The sequence below is a fragment of the Grampus griseus genome, assembly GCF_964374135.1.
Source record: "Grampus griseus genome assembly, chromosome: 2".
Taxonomy (NCBI): domain Eukaryota; kingdom Metazoa; phylum Chordata; class Mammalia; order Artiodactyla; family Delphinidae; genus Grampus; species Grampus griseus.
Window position 1 is genome coordinate 76,853,576 of NC_139018.1, and position 21,849 is coordinate 76,875,424.

The 21,849-nt window shown below is 34.9% G+C and overlaps 1 protein-coding gene across 4 annotated transcripts in view; it reads left to right on the forward strand.

Moving 5' to 3' along the window:
• KATNBL1 (katanin regulatory subunit B1 like 1) overlaps positions 1 to 18,300 on the forward strand; it is a 62,969-nt gene extending 44,669 nt beyond the window's left edge. For all 4 annotated transcript variants that reach the window (XM_082647189.1, XM_082647192.1, XM_082647191.1 and 1 more), the window contains 9 exons: positions 6,378 to 6,508; positions 7,442 to 7,482; positions 8,925 to 9,204; positions 13,110 to 13,228; positions 13,963 to 14,013; positions 14,108 to 14,197; positions 14,541 to 14,630; positions 15,439 to 15,532; positions 17,316 to 18,300. In XM_082647189.1, the coding sequence (XP_082503315.1) occupies positions 6,392 to 6,508; positions 7,442 to 7,482; positions 8,925 to 9,204; positions 13,110 to 13,228; positions 13,963 to 14,013; positions 14,108 to 14,197; positions 14,541 to 14,630; positions 15,439 to 15,532; positions 17,316 to 17,348 (915 nt within the window). In that variant the 5' untranslated portion in view covers positions 6,378 to 6,391 and the 3' untranslated portion in view covers positions 17,349 to 18,300. The remainder of the gene's footprint in view (positions 1 to 6,377; positions 6,509 to 7,441; positions 7,483 to 8,924; positions 9,205 to 13,109; positions 13,229 to 13,962; positions 14,014 to 14,107; positions 14,198 to 14,540; positions 14,631 to 15,438; positions 15,533 to 17,315) is intronic.
• The last annotated feature ends 3,549 nt before the right edge of the window (positions 18,301 to 21,849 follow it).

Genomic DNA, 21,849 nt, shown 5'->3' on the forward strand with positions numbered 1-21,849 from the left:
TCAATTTATCTATAGTAGTTTTTACTATGTTTCTTAATAAAACAGTAGCAATAGCTTCTAGCAATGGTTCTAGGTATTATGTTACACATCTATAATTTATCACAGTCTACTGATGGCATCATTTTACAAGTTTGAGTAAAGTGTGGAAACTTTACCTCCCTTTATATATCCCTTTGCCCTTCCGCACTTACAACATAGTTGTCTTAAACATTCTTCTACATATACTTTGAACCACATCAGATAGTGTTATAATTTTTGCTTCAAACATAATTTACCTTATAGTTTTCTTTTTGTCTCCTTGATGTTCTAATATTCCTTCTTTAATTTCCTTTTATTTGAGAATGTCTTGGTTTCTCCTTCATTCCTGAAGGATATTTCCTCCACATAGGAGATTCTGGGCTGACAGTTCTTTTCTTTTGTCACTTGAAACATGTGCCACTGCCTTGTGACTCCCTCAGTTCTCTCCATCTCCTCTCTAATGAGCCCCAGGTATTATAACTCAATTTCATTTATGTGATTACTTCTCCCTTCAGTCTGTTATCCCGCTCCAATTGTTGTCATGTACTCCTGGTGCACAGCCATCATCCTGGGATCTTTGTTCATAACCATCATGAGAATTCCCTTCTCATTTCTCTTGTTGGCTCTCCATTTCTTGTATTTCTCATTTTTATTATTTCTCAGATTGCTGCATGAAGAATTTTTTTTGGAACTTTGAATTTCTGAAGATTTTTTTTCCTACACTTGCACTCAGGTGGTGACTAGTCTGGATATAAAATTTCAAGTTTCCTAAGAATTTTGAAGGCATTGTTCTATGCCTTTATCATTTGTATGTGACTTAGTTTGGATTTTAGGGGGAGTTTGTTTATTTGTTTATTGTATGTTTTCCCCTTCTCTGGCTTCTCTGGTGCTCTGAAATGTGACAATGTGCCTTGTAGGTCTATTTTCATCTGCAGTGCTGACCCTCAATGTGCCCTTTCAGTTTGGGAATTCATGGCCTTCAACCGTGAACAGTTTTTAATTCTTTGCTTTCTTATTTGTTTTTTTCTGTACTCTTTCTGAAATTCTGTTTATTTGAATGTTGGTCTCTATAAACCAATCCAGGTTCTTTTAAAAAATCTTTTTACCCTACGTTCTAGGAGATACCCTCAACTTCTTTTCCAACTTCTATTGAGTTTTTCTGCTATCTTATTACATCCTATTTTTAATTTCCAAGAGTCTTTGTCAGCTTGTTTTTTTTCTCATTTGTGTTTCATGGATGCAATTTGTTCTTATCTCTAGAGGATTTTTTGAAAGTTGGGTTTATTGAGATGTTTACATGCAAAAAAAAAAAATCATGCTATTAGAGTTTTGACAGGTAACTACTACCATAATCAAGATATAAAAAGTTCTTTGGGGACTTTGACCATCACTGATGTCAGTATTTTTAGGAGTGTGTGTGTGTGTGTGTGGTGTGTATGTGTGTGTGTGTGTGTGTGTGTGTGTGTGTGTGTGTGTGTGTGTGTGTGTGTGTGTTTTCCTCTGGGACTGATCAGAGTTCCCAAAGAAGCATCTTCAGTACTCTTTCCCTGGAGTATTTAAGCCTGGCTACAAGCCTCTGTGAGACATGTGGTAGAAAGAAGGTTAGAGGTCTTAACATTTAGTATGTAAACTTTCACTTGATCGCCCTGTTTAGAATATGTTCCTCTCACCCACATTTGTGCCTGGTGTTTCCCATCCCAAGGACTCTTGTTTTAGATTTTCCATACAATAAAACTCCAGTTTTTTACTGAAATGGGGAAGGGGATCTAGGACTCTTAACTGTGTCTTAAATGGACATTCATTCATTGTACTTGTTCTTAAGCCCACCTTTATCCCACTTTTTGAGGTCCTTAGTATCGCCAATTTCTGAACCTTTGGGGGATTCTGCTTTTCACCTTTCCTCACTGATGCTTTAGGATTTTGCTTTCTCAGATCTGCTAAGTCATTTACCACTTATGCTTTGCAGTTTCCAAAATGTTGTTGCCATTGCCTCATCTTCTATTCTTTGCCCTTATGGGGTTTATGCCTTTAAAATCTTCTTTACTGTCATTGTAATAGGGTTTCAGGGAAAGGTAAAAGTAATTGCACGTGTTTAGTCCATTATCTTTAACTAAAAGTCCCCCTTTCTTTCAAAGACAAAACAAACAAACAAAAAAGCTTACCTTGTGCACAGAACCCTTTATGATCTAGCTTCTGCCTGTCTCTCCAGCCTCATTTCTCACTCTGCTGCAGCACACCCCCAGCCTAAGCTCTAGTCACATGCATCTACTTAACACATTGCCAGGCAAATCATGTTGCTTCATGCCTTTCAGTTCTACACATGCTATTTTCTCAATGTGCTATTTGCCCTAGAAAACTTTTCCTCGGTGGAGATTTGCTGACTTGCATGGGTGCCCCTCTGTCAGAGTGCTTATTGTATTACTGCAATTATTTATTTACTTTTTTAAAAGTCTCATCCTAGAGGTTTAGTAACCTGGGGGCACAAGTGGATGGGCTGTCCCTGAATTAGCTGCAAGAAATCGTAAAATACCCTGAAATTGATTGCAGAATTTCCTGTGTTCGTGTATATTTTTGGAAAATTCTCTAAGACAGATTTTTTTTTTTTTTTTTTACTAAGAATGTGTATCAGAAAAACCTGTGGGGAGGGGCAGGGAGGGAGAGGGAGGGAGAGGGATGGACTGGGAGTTTGGTGTTGGTAGATACAAACTATTACATTTAGAATGGATAAACCACAAGGTCCTAATGTGTAGCACAGGGAACTATACTCAATATCCTGTGATAAACCATAATGGAAAAGAATATTAAAAAAGAATGTCTCTATGTGTGTAACTGAGTTTGCTGCACAGCAGAGATTGCCACCACATGATAAATCAACTGTACTTCAATAAAAAATTTTTTTTAATGATAAAAATACCTGTGGGGCTTTTTAAAAATATAATTGTTTTGGGCTTTTTTCCTGATACCTGCTGAGTTATAGTCTGAAATTAGGGCCCAGAAAGATGTATTTTCAGAAAGCTTCCTAAATGATTCTTTAGAACAGGATCACTGTCCGTCATCTACATTAACTCCAGGGCCTGGCATATAATGAATGCTCAATAAATGTTTAAAACAAGAATGAGGGAGGGCTTCCCTGGTGGCGCAGTGGTTGAGAGTCCGCCTGCCGATGCAGGGGACACGGGTTCGTGCCCCGGTCCAGGAATATCCCACATGCCGCGCAGCAGCTGGGCCCGTGAGCCATGGCCGCTGGGCCTGCGCGTCCGGAGCCTGTGCTCCGCAACTGGAGAGGCCACAACAGTGAGAGGCCCGCCTACCGAAAAAAAAAAAAAAAAAAAAGTGAGGGAGAAACTTGGTTTTCAGGGCATGACCTGAAGTAAATTTGCTATGTGAAACCTGAGTGCAAGTGGGAAAGTCACTAACATCCTCTGTTACATAAATGAAGTCACAGCATCTATTTTCTGCCCTTTGGATATAATTGGAGGAGCAAAAGAATGTGGGTTATATTTTTCAAAGATGGAAGAAAGCTAGCTGCACGAATGAAAGAAAAATTTAAAGGTTGGGCATAAAACAAGTCAGATATATATAGTCTGATTTTGGTTCCCCTGGCTGCTTATGGTTGTATACGACCCAGTGATTTGCTTCCAAAAATTTAGGCTTCCGTGCATTTGAATTTCAAGATACCACTACTATTAGACCTGATTTCATAAACTTTAATAATATATGGCTAGTGATATGGAAAATGGGGAGATTGACATGTTGTGTTGGCAAAAAGTACATGCCATATTATTGTAACTGGTTGCAACTTAAGAATGAGAACAGAAAGAACTTTACTGGAATCCCCTGCCTTGTGCTTCCTCTATGTTTAAGGCTTTTAAAAAATGTATAACTTAGAACTACATTCATACCTCAGAGATGTTGCAGGTTTGGTTTCAGACCACCTTAATAAAGCAAGTCACACAAATTTTTTGGTTTCCCATTGCATATAAAAGTTATGTTTACACTATACTGTGTGTAGTTTATTAGGTGTGCAGTAGCATTATGTTTAAACAAATGTACATACCTTAATTTAAAAATACTTTATTGCTAAAAATTGCTAGCCATCATCTGAGCCTTCAACAAGTCGTAATCTTTTTGCTGATGGAAGGTCTTGCCTCAGTGTCGATGGCTGCTGACTGATCAGGGTGGTGGTTGCTGAAGTTGGGGTGGCTATGGCAGTTTCTTAAAATAAGACAGCAGTGAAGTTTGCTGCGTCAATTGACTCTTCCTTTCACAAATGATTTCTCTGTAGCATGCAGTGCTGTTTGATAGCACTTTACCCACTGCAGAACTTCTTTCAAAATTGGAGTCAGTCCTCTCAAACCCTGCCGCTGCTTTACCAACTGAGTTTGGCAATATTCTATATAAATTCTTTCCCGTCATTTCAAAAGTTTTCACAGCACCTTCACCAGGAGTGGATTCCATCTCAAGAATCCATCTTCTCTGCTCATCCAGAAAAGGCAGCTCCTCATCTGTTAAAGTTTTATCATGAAACTGCAGCAATTCAGTTACATCTTCCAGCTCCACTTCTAATTCCAGTCCTCTTGCTATTTCTACCACATCTGTAGTTACTTCCTCCACTGAAGTCTTGAACCCCTCAAAGTCATCCATTAGGGTTGGAATCAACTCTTCCAAAATCCTGTTAATGTTGATATTTTGACCTTTTCCCATGAGTCACAAATGTTTGTAATGACATCTAGAATGTTGAATCTGTTCCAGAAGTTTTTCAATTTACTCTGCTATAGCCTTACAAAATATATTTTGTAAATAATAAGACTTGAAAGTCAAAATTACTCCTTGATCCATGGGCTGAAGAATGGATGCTCTGTTAGCAGGCATAAAAACAACATGAATCTCATTGTACATCTTCATCGGAGCTCTTGGGTGACCAGGTGCATTGTGAATGAGCAGTAATATTTTGCAAGGAATCTTTTTTTCTGAGCAGTAGGTCTCAACAGTGGGCTTAAAATCTTCAGTAAACCATATTGTAAACACATATGCTTTCATCCAGGCTTTCTTGTTTCATTATAGAGTTCAAGTAGAGTTGATTTATCATAGTTCTTAAGGGCCCTAGGATTTGGGGAATGGTAAGTGATCACTGGCTTCAACTTAAAGTCATCAGCCACATTAGGCCCTAAGAAGAGAGTTAGACTGTCCTTTGAAGCTTTGAAGCCAAGCTTTGACTTCTCTCTTAGCTATGAAAGTCCCAGATGGCATCTTCTTCCAACAGAAGGCCGTTTCATCTCCATTGAAAATCTGTGGTTCAGTGTAGCCACCTTCATTCATTATCTTAGCTAGATCTTCTGGATAACTTGCTACAACTTCTACATCAGCACATGCTGCTTCACTTTGTACTTTTATGTTATAGAAATGGCTTCTTTCCTTAAACCTCATGAGTTAGCCTCTTAGCTTCAAACTTTTCTGCAGCTTCCTTACCTCTCTCAACCTTTATTAAAGAGAGTTAGGTCCTTGCTCTGGAATAGGTTTTGGCTTAAGGGAATGTTGTGGCTAGTTTGATCTTCTATCCAGATCACTAAAACTTTCACCATGTCGGCAATGAGGCTTTTTCGCCTTACCATTCATGTGTTCACTGGAATGGCACTTTTAATTTCCTTCAAGAACTTTTCCTTTGTGTTCACAACTTGCCTAACTGGTGCAAGAGGCCTAGATTTCAGCCTTCTCTCTTTTGACATGCCTTCCTCACTACGCTTAATCATTTCTAGCTTTTGACTTAAAAGGAGAGACTTGCCACTGCTCCTTTCACTTGAACACTTAGAGGCCATGGTAGGGTTATTCATTGACCTAATTTCAATATTGTTGTGTCTTAGGGAATAGGGAGATCCGAGGAGAGGGAGAGAGCGGGGAATAGCCAGTCAGTGGAGCAGTCAGAACACCCACATTTATCAGTTAAGTTCACCATCTTATGTGGACAAGGTTCATGGTGCTCAAATACAACTACAGTAGTAACATCAAAGATCCCTGATCACAAATCGTTATAACAAATATAATAATGGAGAAGTTTGAAATATTGTGAGAATTACCAAAATGTGACACAGACATGAAGTGAACAAATGCTGTTGGAAAAATGGTGCCAATAGACTTGCTTGATGCAGAGTTGCCACACACTTCCAATTTGTTAAAAAAAAAACAAAAAAACACAATATCTGTGAAGTGCAATAAAATGAGGTATGCCCACATGTCCTTTGCTTTACTTGTAAGCCTCTTTTATATAGCGTAGAGCTGTTGTATTTTTATGTGTGTTAAGGAAAGGATCAGGCTCGTTTGCTTTTTGTATTTTCCATTTATTATTTTTATTTTTTGTCTAGGTATTTAAGAGATTATGGCATCTGAAACCCACAATGTTAAAAAACGCAACTTTTGTAATAATATTGAAGATCATTTCATTGATGTTCCTAGAAAAAGGGTCTCTAATTTCACTAATAAGAACATGAAGGAGGTAAGTAAGTCCATGGTTTCTAGGAATGGGTAAGACAGTATCTCAGTCTGTTTGGGCTGCTACACAAACAGAATACCATAGACTGTGTGGCTCATAAACAACAGAAATTTATTTCTCACAGTTTTGGAGGCTGAGAAGTCCAAGATCAAGGCCCTAGCAGAGTTGATATCCAGTGAGGGCCCACTTCCTGGTTCATAGATAGCTTTTCTCTACTTCCTCACATGACAGAAGGGGAGAGAGAGAGAATTCGCTGGGCTCTCTGTTATAAGGACACTAATCTTATTCATGGGGTTTTTACTTTTATGACCTTATCACCTCCCAAAAGCCTTACTTCCTAATACCATCACTCTGGGGGTTAGGATTTCAACAGAGGAATTTTGGGGAGACACAGTCATTCAGTTTGACACAATTTAAACTGCTAAGTCTATAGATACTTCTGGTTATTAAAGTGTTTAAAAAATGGGAGGTTGACAGTTCTGCTCAATCTGCCAAAATTAAGTAGAATTAATAAAATAATTGAAATCTGTATTCCAAAAGCTCTGAAAACTTTTTGGCGGTATATTGTTTTGATATAGTATAATTTGAATATTTTAATTTAATTTTAGAGGAATCACAGAGATGCTTTTTGTTCACCCATTGCAAGGCTCATTAGCACTGTTATAATTTCTTAAAATTCAACTCATTTATTTAGCACTCTGTATATATAATATGTGACTAGTAGCGTGGAAACTAGCCAGATGGGTATGTTGCGTTGTTAAAAATACATACAGTGTTGTTGTAACCAATGATTGAGAGTACAGCATCAGTACAGTAAGAGCTTTAATCTGAAAAATTTAATAGTTCAATTTCAGACTTGTTGACATTAATCACAAAGTTTACATAGCTTTGTTAAGGAACTTAAATATGCTGCAACTATCTACTTTTATTTTTCAGGTTAAGAAATCTCCAAAACAGTTGGCTGCTTACATAACTAGGTAAGAGCTTCTTTAAAGTTTGTGGGAAACAGCAAATATTGAAAACTGGGTAAGAGTGAAAATGGGGGGGGGGGAGTATTGTCTTTTAGTATAATAATACTAATTTATTGTCAAACAACTCCTTTGTGCCAGGTACTGTGCTAAATATATCAATATTAGATAGGTATCATTACCCCAAACAGTTGATGAGTAAAACTAAAGACTTGTGATTTCTTTAGGATTGTACATCCAGAAGGTGGTAAAAACGGCATTTACTGTCAGATCTGCCAAACTCCAAAGGCGCTTTCTACTAAACCACTGGTTCTCAAAGTGTGTGATCTGTGGACCCTGGAGGTCCCAAAGGCCTTTCAATGAGTTTGTGAGGTCAAAACTATCTTCATAACAATACTAAGACATTATTTACCTTCTTCATTTCCACTCTCTTACAAGTGTACAGTAGAGTTTTCCAGCAGCTACATGATATTTGATATCACAATATATGGAATGCAGAAGCAGATATGAGGATCCAGCTGTCTTCTGTTAAACCAGATATTAGAGATTTTGCACAAATGCAAAACAGTGCCATTCTTCTCACTATATTTTTTGTTCGTTTGTTTTGGAAAATAGAGGATTTAAAAAAATATATTCTATGTAGTATGTAATGAGTTTATCTTTTTCTTTTTCTTTTTTTGGCTGTGCTCTGAGGCATGTGGGATCTTAGCCCCGACCAGGGATTGAACCCATGCCCTCAGCAGTGGAAGTGTGGAGTCTTAACCACTAGACCACCAGGAATTCCCCCGAGTTTATCATCTTTAAAATTGATTAACAAATTTTCTGTTTTAGTTTCTGATTCATCAAATATCAGTAGATATTGCCCACATAAAAAAAATTCTTTTGAGACCTCAATAATTTTTAGGAGTGCAAAGCATCCTGAGGTCAAAACATTTGAGAACCATTATACTAAACCATGAGATGTGCTCAGTAGTATTTTATCTTATTCAAACAAATTAACTGTACTTCAGCTTAATCGAAATAAGTGTTCTCTTTTATATTAAAATATATATTCAGACTTGCCTGATTCAAATTAAAATATTCGAACTTGCTCACTTATTCTATCACTTTGTTAGAAAAAGATTAGGTGAATGGAAATTGTTAAAATTTTCATACTCCCTGAATGCCCTGTAGTTCGTTTTAAAAGCATCTAGTTATTATGCTTCTTCATTTTTTCTTTTCCTCTTTTGGTGTAAAGTACCATCCTTTTCATTGTTTTCCAGATGGTTTATAATTTCCCTTTTATTTTCCTCTTCAATCTAAGAGTTAAGATTTTAAAAAATTATTCTGCTTACTTCTAATTTTAGTGGATTGTGATCACAAAATGTGGCCTACTAAATCTTTCTCTTTAAAAACTTTTAAAGGTTTTCATATGGTTCTTTTTCATTTAAGAAAATCCATTCTTTTTACAGAACAGTTGGACAAGCTGTGAAAAGCCCAGATAAACTACGTAAGGTGATCTATCACAGAAAGAAAGTTCATCATCCTTTTCAAAATCCTTGCTACAGAAAAAAGCAGTCCCCCAACAGCGGGGGCTGTGACATGGCAAATAAAGAGAATGAGCTGGCTTGTGCAGGCCGCCTCCCTGAGCAAGTGCGGCAGGGTAGTCGACCATATCTGGTTAGCCCCAGTGATTCTGGTTCTTCACAGACAGAAAGCCCATCATCAAAATATAGTGGGTTTTTTTCTGAGGTAAGTCATTTATATAAGCTTAACTTTATTCCTGTTTTAATACTGGCTTTTTCCTTTGCGATAGTCTACTAGCAAAATAGTTCACTGCTGATTAAATTCAGACTATTTGAGAGACTGTAACACCCTGAGACAATTTTCTAGATTAATTAAATTTGAATCAGTTGTTTATTCCATTTTTCCAAGTTAATGATATCTGAGATGGAATGAAATGATTAACAAGCTGCTGTAAATATCCAGAATGGAAAGTTGGCCAGTAGAGACTTAAAGAAAAGGAAAAGAAGAAATCTTGCCTAACAAGTGAACCACGAAAGCCAGTTATCCAGGCACATTTTGCTGGGCTCTCAAAATTGCCATTGGAAAGTTTTTTAAGGCAAACCTGCTTAGTTTTGCTGTTCTTCTGGCTCAGGCAAAGTTAGTTGTTTGAACAGGTTCACGGGAATTGTTTTGGATGATAGAAATGTTCTAAAACTGGACTGTGATGATGGTTGCACAACTCCGTAGATTTATTAAAAATCATTGAATTACGTATTTTAAATATGTGTGAGTTTTATGGTATGTAAATTATACCTCAGGAAAACCATTTTTTTAATGGTTATTTGAAAGAATGGTTTGTTAAAATTTATAAACACGAGTTTACAATAATAATTATTACATGTTTATTGTATATGTTATAGAAAATAAATCCAAAGGAAAAAATTATCTGTAATTTCAACATTTGTAAATAACAGTATTAAAGTTTTGATGTGTATTTTTTCTCCATATTGTTTGATAATTTGATTTTTATGTTTAATAAATTTGAATATTTTTCCATGTAATTAAAATAACACTTCTACAATTTTTTCCCTTCCAGTTTTATTGAGATATAATTGACATACAGCATTTTAAAAGTTTAAGGTATACACATAATGGTTTGACTTAACTACATCATGAAATGATTACCACATTAAGTTTAGTGAACATCCATCATATATAGATACAAAATTTTAAAAATGGAAAAAAAATTTTTTCCTTGTAATGAGAACTCTTAGGATTTACTCTCTTAACAGCTTTTATATATAAAATACAGCAGTGTTAATTATATTTACCAAGTTGTACGTTACATCCCTAGTGCTTATTTATCTTATAGCCAGAAGTTTGTACCTTTTGACTGTCTTCCTCCAATTTCCCCTCAGCCAAGCCACGTCCTGCCTCTGGTAACCACAAATCTGATCTCTTTTTTTGTGAGTTTGTTTATTTGTTTGTTTTGATGTGTAATAGACCTACAACACTATGTTAGTTCCTGGTGCACAGTGTAGTGATTTGATATTTCTGTACATTTCAAAATGATCACCACAATAAGTCTAGTTACCATCTGTCACCATACAAAGATATTATATAATTAATAGATACATAACATTACATTGATTAAATTACCTTAATTTCTTTAACTATGACTTGGTAAACTTAGTATTGTTTCTATCTGGCATGACAGTTTGAAAAGCATTTTCTGTGGCATACAAGCAAAAAAAGAATCTTTTTATATTTAAATGGTCATAAGTATGTAGATGAATGAAAATGAGCATCATACGTAGGATAATAATTACAAGTAAATGATACAAAACAAAGGTAGAAAACAAAGTGTTATTAACTAAAACCATAATGAGATGATGCAAAGATTCCATTTGCCAGTGGAAGTGTTCCTGTGTAAATAAGATCCCGGGTGATCCAGTGGTTAGGACTTGGTGCTTTTACTGACGTGGGACTAGGTTCGATCCCTGATCAGGGAACTAAGATCCCGAAAGCTGCTCAGGGAGGCCAAAAGAAAAGATTCTGGAGTAATAGAAAGTTAGTAATGCTAGGAGAGATGAAGGAAGTGTGTATGGTATCTGTGAGAAAAGAGGGAGCAAGGAGAATTTAATAGTGAATTTTTTGAGCCCTGGAGAATAGGATACCTACAGGTACCTAAACCTTAGTGTTACAGAGGGTCACTGTCATACTAAGTCATTCACAAATATTTATTGATTGCTCCCTGCTGTGCAGTGCATTCTGCAGGCTCTGAGAAATGGATTGGTGGGTGAAAAACAGACACTACCCCTACTTTCATGTAGTTATAGAAGTGATGAGGCCGACACAGATCAGAAAATCAAAGAAACTACATACCCTGGAGGAAAAGAACATGTGACTATATAGTCCAGAAATCTGGCCTAGATTGGGACCTAGGTTGGTTCTTCAGTTGAACTGAGGGAATAAACATTCTCAGTGAAAATGCCTTAAAGCTGCAGTTTCACATTTGTATTAGTGCCACAATGTGGCATTTTTTCAAGGGCTTCCTTTAACCTTGCTCCCATTTCACTACTTTTCACAAACCTGCATTAACCTCAACTAATGGGTTTATTGATTGTTCTTTTGTTGTTTCAGACGTTTTTTCCTGATTGACTAGTGCCTGCTCTAAAAACCTAAATTTAAAAGTGATGCTATATTATTTTGTCAAAGTTCAAATATACATAACCTTTTCACCCGACAGTTGCACTCCTAGGTATATACCCAGAGAATTGAAAACATAAGTCCACACAGATATTTATGAACAGATGCTTATAACATTTTATAATAGCCAAAAGTGGAAACAATCCAAATGTCCATCAATGGACTATGGGTAAATAAAGTGTCATATTCCATACAATAGAATATTATTTGATCATTAAAAAGGAGTAAAACACCAATATGCTACACTGTATATAAATCTTGATCTTTCACACATCATGCTATGTGAAAGAAGCCACACACAAAAAAAGGCCACATATTGTATGATTCAATTTATGTGAACCGTCCAAATTAGGTAAAGTCATAGGGACAGAAAGTAGATTAATCGTTGTGAGGAACTGTAGAGAGGGGAGAGTGGAGTCCAGAGTTTCTTTTGGGAGTGACGAAAAGGTTCTAAAATTCATTATGGTGGTGCTCGCACAACTCTGTGAATGTATATACTAAAAGTTACTGAATTGTACATTCAAAATGGGTATGTGAATTATATCTTAATCTGTTATTGAAAAAAATTGGATCTAGCTGTTCCAGTTCTAAAATTAATCCTACAGAAGGTTTTGTACAAGTGCACGTATTTATATACATAAGGATGTTCATTGATGCACAGTTTTAATAGGGAAAAACTAGAATCAATCTAAAATTATGATACATAAAGACTGGAGAATATGTAATTGTTTTTTAAAAATGAGACTGATCTATGTTCTGACGTTGAAAAATCTTCATAATGTGTGTGAAAAAACAAGGTTTTCAAAAATATAGATATTAGAATATTTTAATTTTATATCTACCTAATTTGTCTTTGTCTAGAAAGTGGTTTGAAAGATACTTACCAGTCTGTTAACTGTGATTACTCCTGAGTAATGTTAGTTGTTTTTGTGGGCAAGTAGAGAATATTCACTTTTTATTTTATAAAGTTTTGTGCTACTTGAACTTTTTTTTTTTTTTTTACTTGAACTTTTTACAACAGGAATATATTACCTTAATTATACAGAAAAAAATGAATGAATTTAAATACTTGTCACAAAACTTAATTTCTGTGGTTCCCTACTCATGCTGTTCAGTTGGTAATGACTAGCCTATATGTTTACCTTTTTATTTAATACACATTATAAATTAAATCCTAGGTTTTTAGGTGAGTAAAAATAATTTATTCTATGAACTATTGAGATTTAAAAGGAAAATGGTAGCAAATAAGAAAAAGTATTGATAAAAAATAAACAGGTCCTAAATTTATTCAAATCATTTGTTTACTGTGTTCACTGCAATATTCCTTTTTGTGGGCCAGTAAAAGGAGTCATCTTTGCCTAATTTTAAAATATGTCTACCAGAATAATTTAATTGAAAAAAATGGTTTCATGTCATATCTTAATTAGATTCCTGCCTTTCAGGTTTCTCAGGACCATGAAACAATGACACAGGTTTTGTTCAGCAGGAATTTGAGATTGAATGTAGCTTTAACTTTCTGGAGAAAGAGAAGTATAAGTGAACTTGTAGCTTATTTGGTGAGGTAAGTGTGACCCTTTATGGTTTTGTTCAGTAAAAGTAATTTCCAATGTATTATGTAGAAGTGCCTCTACTTTTTTATGTTATACTGGCTAAAATTCTGAACTTCCTATGTTTAGCTTCAGTAGTAGCAGTATGGTTTAAATTACATTTATCTTCGGTCTAAGAGTAACCAAAATACAGAAAACCATCTGTTTTATCAGATTGAACAAAGCTGTTACCTTCTCTGATTAAGATTCTTATCTATAAAACTAAGAGATACCATTATGGGAAAACCAACCTTTAAAAATCCCCTTTGAGTGAAAATTTTAACCATTACCTTCCTCACTGTATTTAAGTCTCCTCAAATGTTACCTTGGTGAGGCCTTCCTTGACTACCTTATTTAAAAATACGTATTTCTTCACTCCCTATCCTTCTTTCCCATTTTATTTTTCTCCATAGCCCTTACCACCATCAACATGCTTTATATATTTCACTTGTTTATTGTCTGTCCCTGCCCTCTCCACCTCCTCCCACACTCACACACATATTGAAATACAAGCCCTATTTCTTTGTTCACGGCTAACAACTGACTCATCCCTAACAACTGACTCATCATAGACACTCAGATCAACAACTGACTCATCATAGACACTCAGATCATTTGTTGAATGAGTAAATTTCTCAAAAGCAGTGTGAAGGTTATAATATGAAAATAAATAAGGAAATCAGCTATCTAAGCAATTTTGTTCCCACAGGATAGAAGACCTTGGAGTTGTGGTGGATTGCCTTCCTGTGCTCACCAATAGGTATAAAGAATATTTTTCAGAAAAAAAGTACATTTAAAGAAGGACAAATGATGACCTGTTCATAATTTTATAACTTAGTATTTATTTACTTTAGTTTACAGGAGGAAAAACAATACATCTCACTTGGCTGCTGTGTAGACTTGTTGCCTCTAGTAAAGTCACTACTTAAAAGCAAATTTGAAGAGTAAGTGCTAATCTGAATCTCAATTCTTTTTTCTCTTTCAGCATCCTTGATCTTGTGCCTTATAAGTGCATAGTGGTAGACTGAGCTCCATGAGACATACATGGTTTCTGTTTTCCAGGAGCTTATAGTCCAATTAGGAAAAGAATAGGGAATGACTAGAGAACAATTATAAAACTGTCTATAAATATGTTACATGAAGTATAGTTTTGTGAAAGTAGTGAAATAAATTTTTTAAAAGGGAAAGATAAGTGTGTATGTGTTTTTTGAGGGGGGTAGAGTGTCATCTTTTCTAAAGGCTTCTTGGATGAAAACACTTGAATTTTGTAATGAAATGTCATTTCAGATATATAATAGTTGGTTTAAACTGGCTTCAAGCAGTCATAAAAAGGTGGTGGTCAGAACTATCATCCAAAACAGAAATTATAAATGATGGGTGAGTATACCTTTAAACTCATACTAATAAAGTTTTTTTTCAGGAAAAGCAGCTTGATTAAGCTAGGTGAGAATTTTATTTCATGATTATCAGTATGTAATACTTATTCTCTTCATTTTCAGAGAAATATTAAATTGGGATACTGTTCATATGTGAAAAGTTGAATTCCAGAGCCCAGTAACCCCCTGTATATATTGTTCTGGCAGAATCCTACCCTTCATTTGGGGAGGCAAAAGCACAGCAGTGGTTTAACCCTTACATCCATTAGAAAGGAGTGAGAGAGAGAAAAAGAGATGGCTTTTAGTGGAATAAGATTGAGGCACAGGAATGGAGTCATCCTGTGGGGTCCTTTGGCTCCCAGACATTAACATGAGAGTCCAGTGTGGATGATTACACTTCTAAAAACTGTATTATAATCATAATTTGAGTATTGCCTTGATGTGAAAATGTGTGGGTATTCTACCAAATGAGCCAGATTATCATGAAATTACAAAAAAAAAATCTCCCAACAGTTTCCTTTAAATCCATAATTTGCTTTCTAGGCTCTCAGAATTTTCCCACTTTCCCACTTCATACTCGATTGTCTGAATGTTCCAAATGCCTGTTGTTTTCTTACTTCCTCTAACAACTAGGTAACCTTTAATTTTCATGATTGACATGTACTAGTTTAAAGATTTGCTTGACTTCAAATGGTATAATTGTATCCTGAAAAATACTTGAAAATTTTAAAGCTGTTTTCATTAAGTGTATTTACTACCAAAGTCCATATCTTACTATATTTGCATTTTTTCTTCTTTTTTTCTCCTAGAAATATTCAGATTTTAAAACAACAATTAAGTGGATTGTGGGAACAGGAAAACCATCTTACTTTGGTTCCAGGATATACTGGTAATATAGCCAAGGTAATCTATATTTAAGCTTAGTTAAAAATTAGACATAATGTAATAGTATTATACATTCATAAACGAACTCTTTCAAATGTCCAATTCAGTACTACTCTAATAACATCTAAAGTCAATTTCATATTCATAAACGCTTAAGGTCCTCTGGATATGAATATGACTTTGGCAAGGAATACAGGAATTAGTCATTGAATGTGTTTCAGATACAGCCACAGAAATAATGTGGTAGTAGGTATTTAATGACCTAGCTCCAATTAGAGGAAAATATTTGAAAAAAGGTTAAGAACCCAGGTTAAAAAGGCAACTGAAAAGACAGTGCTACTCAGAAGCAAGGGGTGAGGAACATAATCAGTTTGGGGGTATTTTTACTTGGCTTTTGCTAATGTCATGCTTTTTTGGGAAAGTTAAATTGCTCAAATCACAGTATGAATTTGACATCGTTCTTTATTGATTTGCTTGTCTCAAAGGAAAAGGTACAGTGTTATTTTGGATTTTAATATTTAAACTCCAAAATAGTTTTGGTAGTTAAAACATAACTGCAGGAAAAAAATCACTGTTAAGAAATATTTCCACCCTTGTATTGGGCATACTGCTATCATATAAATTGGTATTAGCCAGAAATACAAAAACTTTCTTTAGTTTAAAAAAATACAATATTTATATTTATGTCTTAGACTTACTTATAAAATTCTTCTTGGAATACCTTCATGAAAGGAAGCATAATGATGTCAATAAGAGGATTTATGTCTTGGACTTATAAAATTCTTCTTGAAATAACCTTCATGAGAGGAAGCATAATGATGTATCAAGCAAGTGTGTTACCACTGTGTATAATTTTACTGTGTAGAATTCTTTTTTTTTTTTTTTTTTTTGTGGTACGCGGGCCTCTCACTGTTGTGGCCTCTCCAGTTGCGGAGCACAGGCTCCGGACGCGCAGGCCCAGCGGCCATGGCCCACGGGCCCAGCCGCTCCGCGGCATGTGGGATCTTCCCAGACCGGGGCACGAACCCGTGTCCCCTGCATCGGCAGGCGGACTCTCAACCACTGCGCCACCAGGGAAGCCCTGTGTAGAATTCTTAATGATGAAAATGTTATGAACGGAAATCAATTTCCTGAAGTTTTTTTATTGTTACAATTTTAATTGTTCTTTTGATAATAGGAGGGAAAATGAAGTAAAAGTTGATAGAAAATAGAATACGTGATATATCACCTTTTTCTGGAAGTGCCTTGTCTTCTTAGTAGTAGAACTGAAAAATTGTTTCCTTAGAAATTTGCTTTCAATTGTAATTTTTTATAAAGGGAGAAGCTTTATTGTGAACATAACCTTAAGATACTGTATTTATTATTGCAAACAATATTGAGTGATTAAAAGATCTATGAAGTTCCTTAAGCTATGATAAAACCTCTTTTACAATATTAAACCCTCAATGCAATTTTTTGAGGGTAGAAATCAGAACGGCTATCCTCAAGCTGGTCTAGAGTTTATATAGCACTGAAGGAGTTGCTGTGAATGATGTAATGATCTTGCTTACTCTATAAAAGCAGAGTTGTTTGATCACAGAAACTAAAACATTCACTAAGCACTTTGCAAACACTTATTGAGCACATGCTGTGTGCTACAAAAGTGCAGAGAAAATGTTGAGTAAGACAAATCTTTTGCCCTCAAAAGGTCACAAAGGGAAACAGGCAAAGCTAGTGACCAAAAGGGAGAAGAAAATGGGGTGTGTGTATGTGTTGTATTTACAGTACTGGCTAACGAAATGTTTTTGTTTTATTCTCTAAGGATGTAGATGCTTATTTATTACAGTTGCATTGAGAGACTTCATCTACTAAATAGCATTTGGTTATTCAAAACACCCCTGGACTATATGATTTCCCCAAAAATGTCTCAACTGAGAACTGTGAACTGTGGAAGAAATCAAAACCATTTTTTCCTTTAAAAAGCCACATAATGAAACCACTAATGAAACTCTAAGGATCTACTTCACATTGAAGTGGAAAAATATCCAAAAGGAGCAGCTTCAACTTCAGTGAGGTGAAAGTGCACTATGAAGATTGTTCACCTTTGCTGCAATTTGGGATTTATATGGTTATTTGGTAACATTGTTTAAGAACTACTGGGTCTTAATGCAATCCTGCATAAGAATATAATTTATACTATGTGAAAAATAAGACAGGACTTATTACTAGGAATTATAAAGACCAATCATCATTACTTTTTTTAAGATTGTGTTTTATAAAAAAACACTTAAATGTGTGCAGCTACTATTTTCTTATGTTGAAAAGACTTTGAAAGTTTAAACCATAGCAGATAATCAATACTAAAAGTTTTTTGTTCACACTGAGATACTGTGTATGCAGAATGCCTTAATTATTAATAAGCCAATGTGTATGATACCAATATCTGTTTAAGAAAATTAAAACCAACCATGATTCTGGCATGATAAAATCATGGAATTAAATCAGGGGTTTCCATTCATGTAGAATGTTGTTGTTTAAACTTATTCCACACCATTCTTAAAACTTGAGAATATTTTTAGTATCTCTGATTTATTTTTTTTTGCCAGAATCATCATGTCATATGTGTATGTGTTATCCCCATACATAAGAAAAAGGTGACTGTGTATTTGTATGAATGCTTAACTGGAAATGTCCATGGAGTTGGCTAATTTATATTCACTTTTTATTGTATATAGATTTCTAATATTTTCAGTTCTGTATCATTTAAGTTTTCTTCATTTGAGTAAATTCACTAAATATTTCTATTTTTTGCTTTTTTAAATTCTGGTTTTATATGAATTCTGATTTTTTTCACTACATATGTTTAAAGAATTGCATACAATGCTTTAGAATTGTTTACACTTAGTGCTGACCTTGTATTTTAAATTCCAACACTTTACTACCTCCTCCAAAGTTTGGTATGAAATGCCAGCAGACTGTATGAGGTCTTTTTTTTTTTAATACCACTCTTAGTATCAGTGAATGTCTTAACATTCTGGAATGTCTTAACAGCTGTATGCATTATCTTGAAAGTGGCTGGGGTTAAATGCCACTCTTGGTGGTTCATACATCATCTCATCTTTAATAAGCCTGAGAGACGTCTGAGCAAAGATTTTGAGTAATTGAATTTCTGTGCAGTAATCCTTCCAGCACTTGAATGTAAATCTTTAGCATTTATCCAATTAGCCACTACTGATAAGAATCCAAAACAAGCATCTTTCTTGCTTTAAAACATGTTATTTTTTCACTGAGTTCTATTTTTGTGTAGCTATATTTTGTATAGCTATGTATTCCTTACAGTGAACATCAATTGTAGTAACTGGTTATTCTCTAAAGTTTTTAGATTAGAATAATTTCAGATTACTGCACTTCTGAGTTTTGAGAGTTATTTAAGAAGTCATTTTTCAGGAGATGGGAATTTGAATTGTAAACCTGCATCATCTCTGTGAAACCTTAAGATGATGAAATACAACCCTCCTTTGTTCCTATTCCTTTTAGTTTGCACTCTCTTATCTAACAGTTTCAACCAGTCAACGCAGTTGGTGCATGGTGCTAATGAGGCTAAGGACAAGAGTTCAATCCTTTTAGGTGTTTGTTAACTGTACACACATACACAGAACTATTCATGGCTACAGACTGCACCTTCTCTTAGGTATCCATCTCACAAATTCACTCTTGGTCACAAGGAAGATGGTGTGTATAGCATAACACAAACCCTTCACCTCAAATGGAAAGATAACTAATAATTGGCACATGGGATACTATAGACTTTAATCTAATATTTAAAATAATATTAAAAATAATGTAATATCTAAAATTCTGTGTCAATATAGTTTTCTCTGGGTAAGTTCAATGACTAAACATTGTCCTCTGAAAATCAAACTTAATCAAACTTCAGTAAAAATTAGGTACAAATACAAATGAAACATAGTAAAAAAAAAAAAAAAAAGGTATTATCCTGTTAATGCTGAGTTTGGGTTTGTTAAAGGAGAGTAGATAATACTTCTTTTTTACATACTCAGAGCCATATAAGGCAGCAGTCTTTAGCTCACAAATATTATTCAATGGCACACACTCCCAATTTCTGTTCTTGGCCTTTGCAGTTTACCTTAGTACCTACCTCTCTCAGTTACTGAGTTATGATTAGTATTAGCTGATTTTAAGATTCTTGGATAAAAGGTGTTGGATAAGTAAATATTGATGAACTCTTAGGTTGTCATCAAGCCCTTCTCATGCTGTTTAATTAGAACAGTGTTGATCTCCAGAAAGAGCCAAAGAAAGTGTTTACAAAGTATTTTGGCTGTTGTATTGACCTAGATTAGGACAATTGCTGTCTGTCATCGCTCTTTTGTTGCCGTGTTGCTAAGCAGTATAACTGAAGGACTACCCAAGGTCTCTATGCCTTTCTACCTCTTCTACCTTCTTCAGTTTTCTGTTCATGACTTTCTAACTTTGCAAGTCCAGGGACAGGTAGTTTTTTGAGATGGTAGAGGGTTATAATCAAGTAATTTGCTTCTTCTAGAGATAAAGTAAATGGTTTTATAATGAGTGTTCAGAATAAAAGTTAAAAGTTAAGAAGCAAGCCTTGTCAGATGGTTTTTAAAACTAATCTTTTGGCAGTAATTTCAAAAGTAATTGACATACATTATTTACATGAATCCTGAGCTATGAGAATTTGGATATAAATATCTATATCTACTTTGAGGGATCATTAATATCAGCACTGAACTCTAAGGGCTACTGAGGAAGTAAATCCTAATGCCCCTAAACATACTTGGTACATGTCATGTCCTAACCTTAAAAATCCTTGTGTGGGTTCAAAGCTATATATCTGGACTTTGAAATAGTTTCTCTCAAACTTAGAACATTTCTATATTTGGCAAGTTGTTGATATAATTACTATCAATGGAAAACTAATTTGAGTAATAATTATTAGCTATGAAATGCTGATAATAGAAATTATATCTAAATGTTTATTTAGTTACTTAAGTTAGTCAAGGAATTTGAAAAAACAAAATTTATGTTAATATTTTGGTGGGTCATTCCCAGTTATTTTTCTTCCTATTTAAGAACAAAATGGTAATGTCAATTGCCTTTGTTGATTTAAAGAAAAAAAAATAGAATCACAAGCAGCTGACTCAACTGGAGTGATCTATTTGGATACACTACTTATCTTTCAACACAGACTTTTATTTTCTAGATTATTTTCAGATGAAAATAGTATTGCTGGACATTTATTGGTAGGTATTTACTCCTATGTTATTCTTTCTCCCTTAATTTTTAATTCTTCTAGCTATGGAAATTGTCATAGAACTTTGTGACACACTATTTCCCCTCCTTTTTCATCTGTAACAGGCACATAGAATAAAAAGTTCATCCTTAAACACTGTATGGTTCTAATTTGTAATATAATTTGATTGATTCAATAACAGCACCAAGTATAACAATAAAAATAAATACTGCATATCATAAAACCAGGATACTGAGTACATTTTCCAATGCTGTACTTAATATATAGAATATTGTAGTCATCATAATTTTCTCTGGGTCAGATCATTGACTTAACAGTAAATGCTAAAATCAAACCTCAGTAAAAATTAAGTACAAATACAAATATATACCACAGTATTTTCTCTTACAGACTATAATTAATCATAAAACATGAAAAGACATAGTTACTGTGTACCAGTAGTTCTATGAAAGGGCAGCCCCACAGCTGCCAGTATTTTTTATAGCAATGCTTATTATATATTCTTTGATATACAGAATTACTATTCTCTGAACTACGAAGAACTTTTCTGTTGGTAGATGCCATGAGTCTAGATAAGGAGTCAGCCCCCAAATGTACGTTGTGTTCAAGTTCTGTGCTTTACAGTGTTCTGTATTTTCAATCAGATTTAAACCAGGATTTTTTTTTTTAAAGGTCCTGGACCTGGCCAAGACGGTTGTGACACTATGGATTTATACAAAAGCTCAGAAGAGTTGATCCAGCTAGAGTGAGAGTCCTGGGATACACTGAATTGCTACAATTACTAGCTTCTAGAATTACTGTATTGCATTTATTAACCAAACTTGCAACATGGGGCCTGGATTGGAATTAGACTTCACTTTCCAGAAGTCAGGAGCAGAATTTGCATCCATTTACTTTTCTACTTTCATTTGAAAAAGAAAGGGGAAGGAGGAGAAAGAGAGAGAAATGTAAAAACTTCATTAGACCTCTGCATGAATTAGTTGAACCAGTGAATGAGGACCTGCGTCACCTCTCATTTGCCCTGCAGTAGCCCACTGGTTCCTCTGTACACATGTAGCTTAGGCCC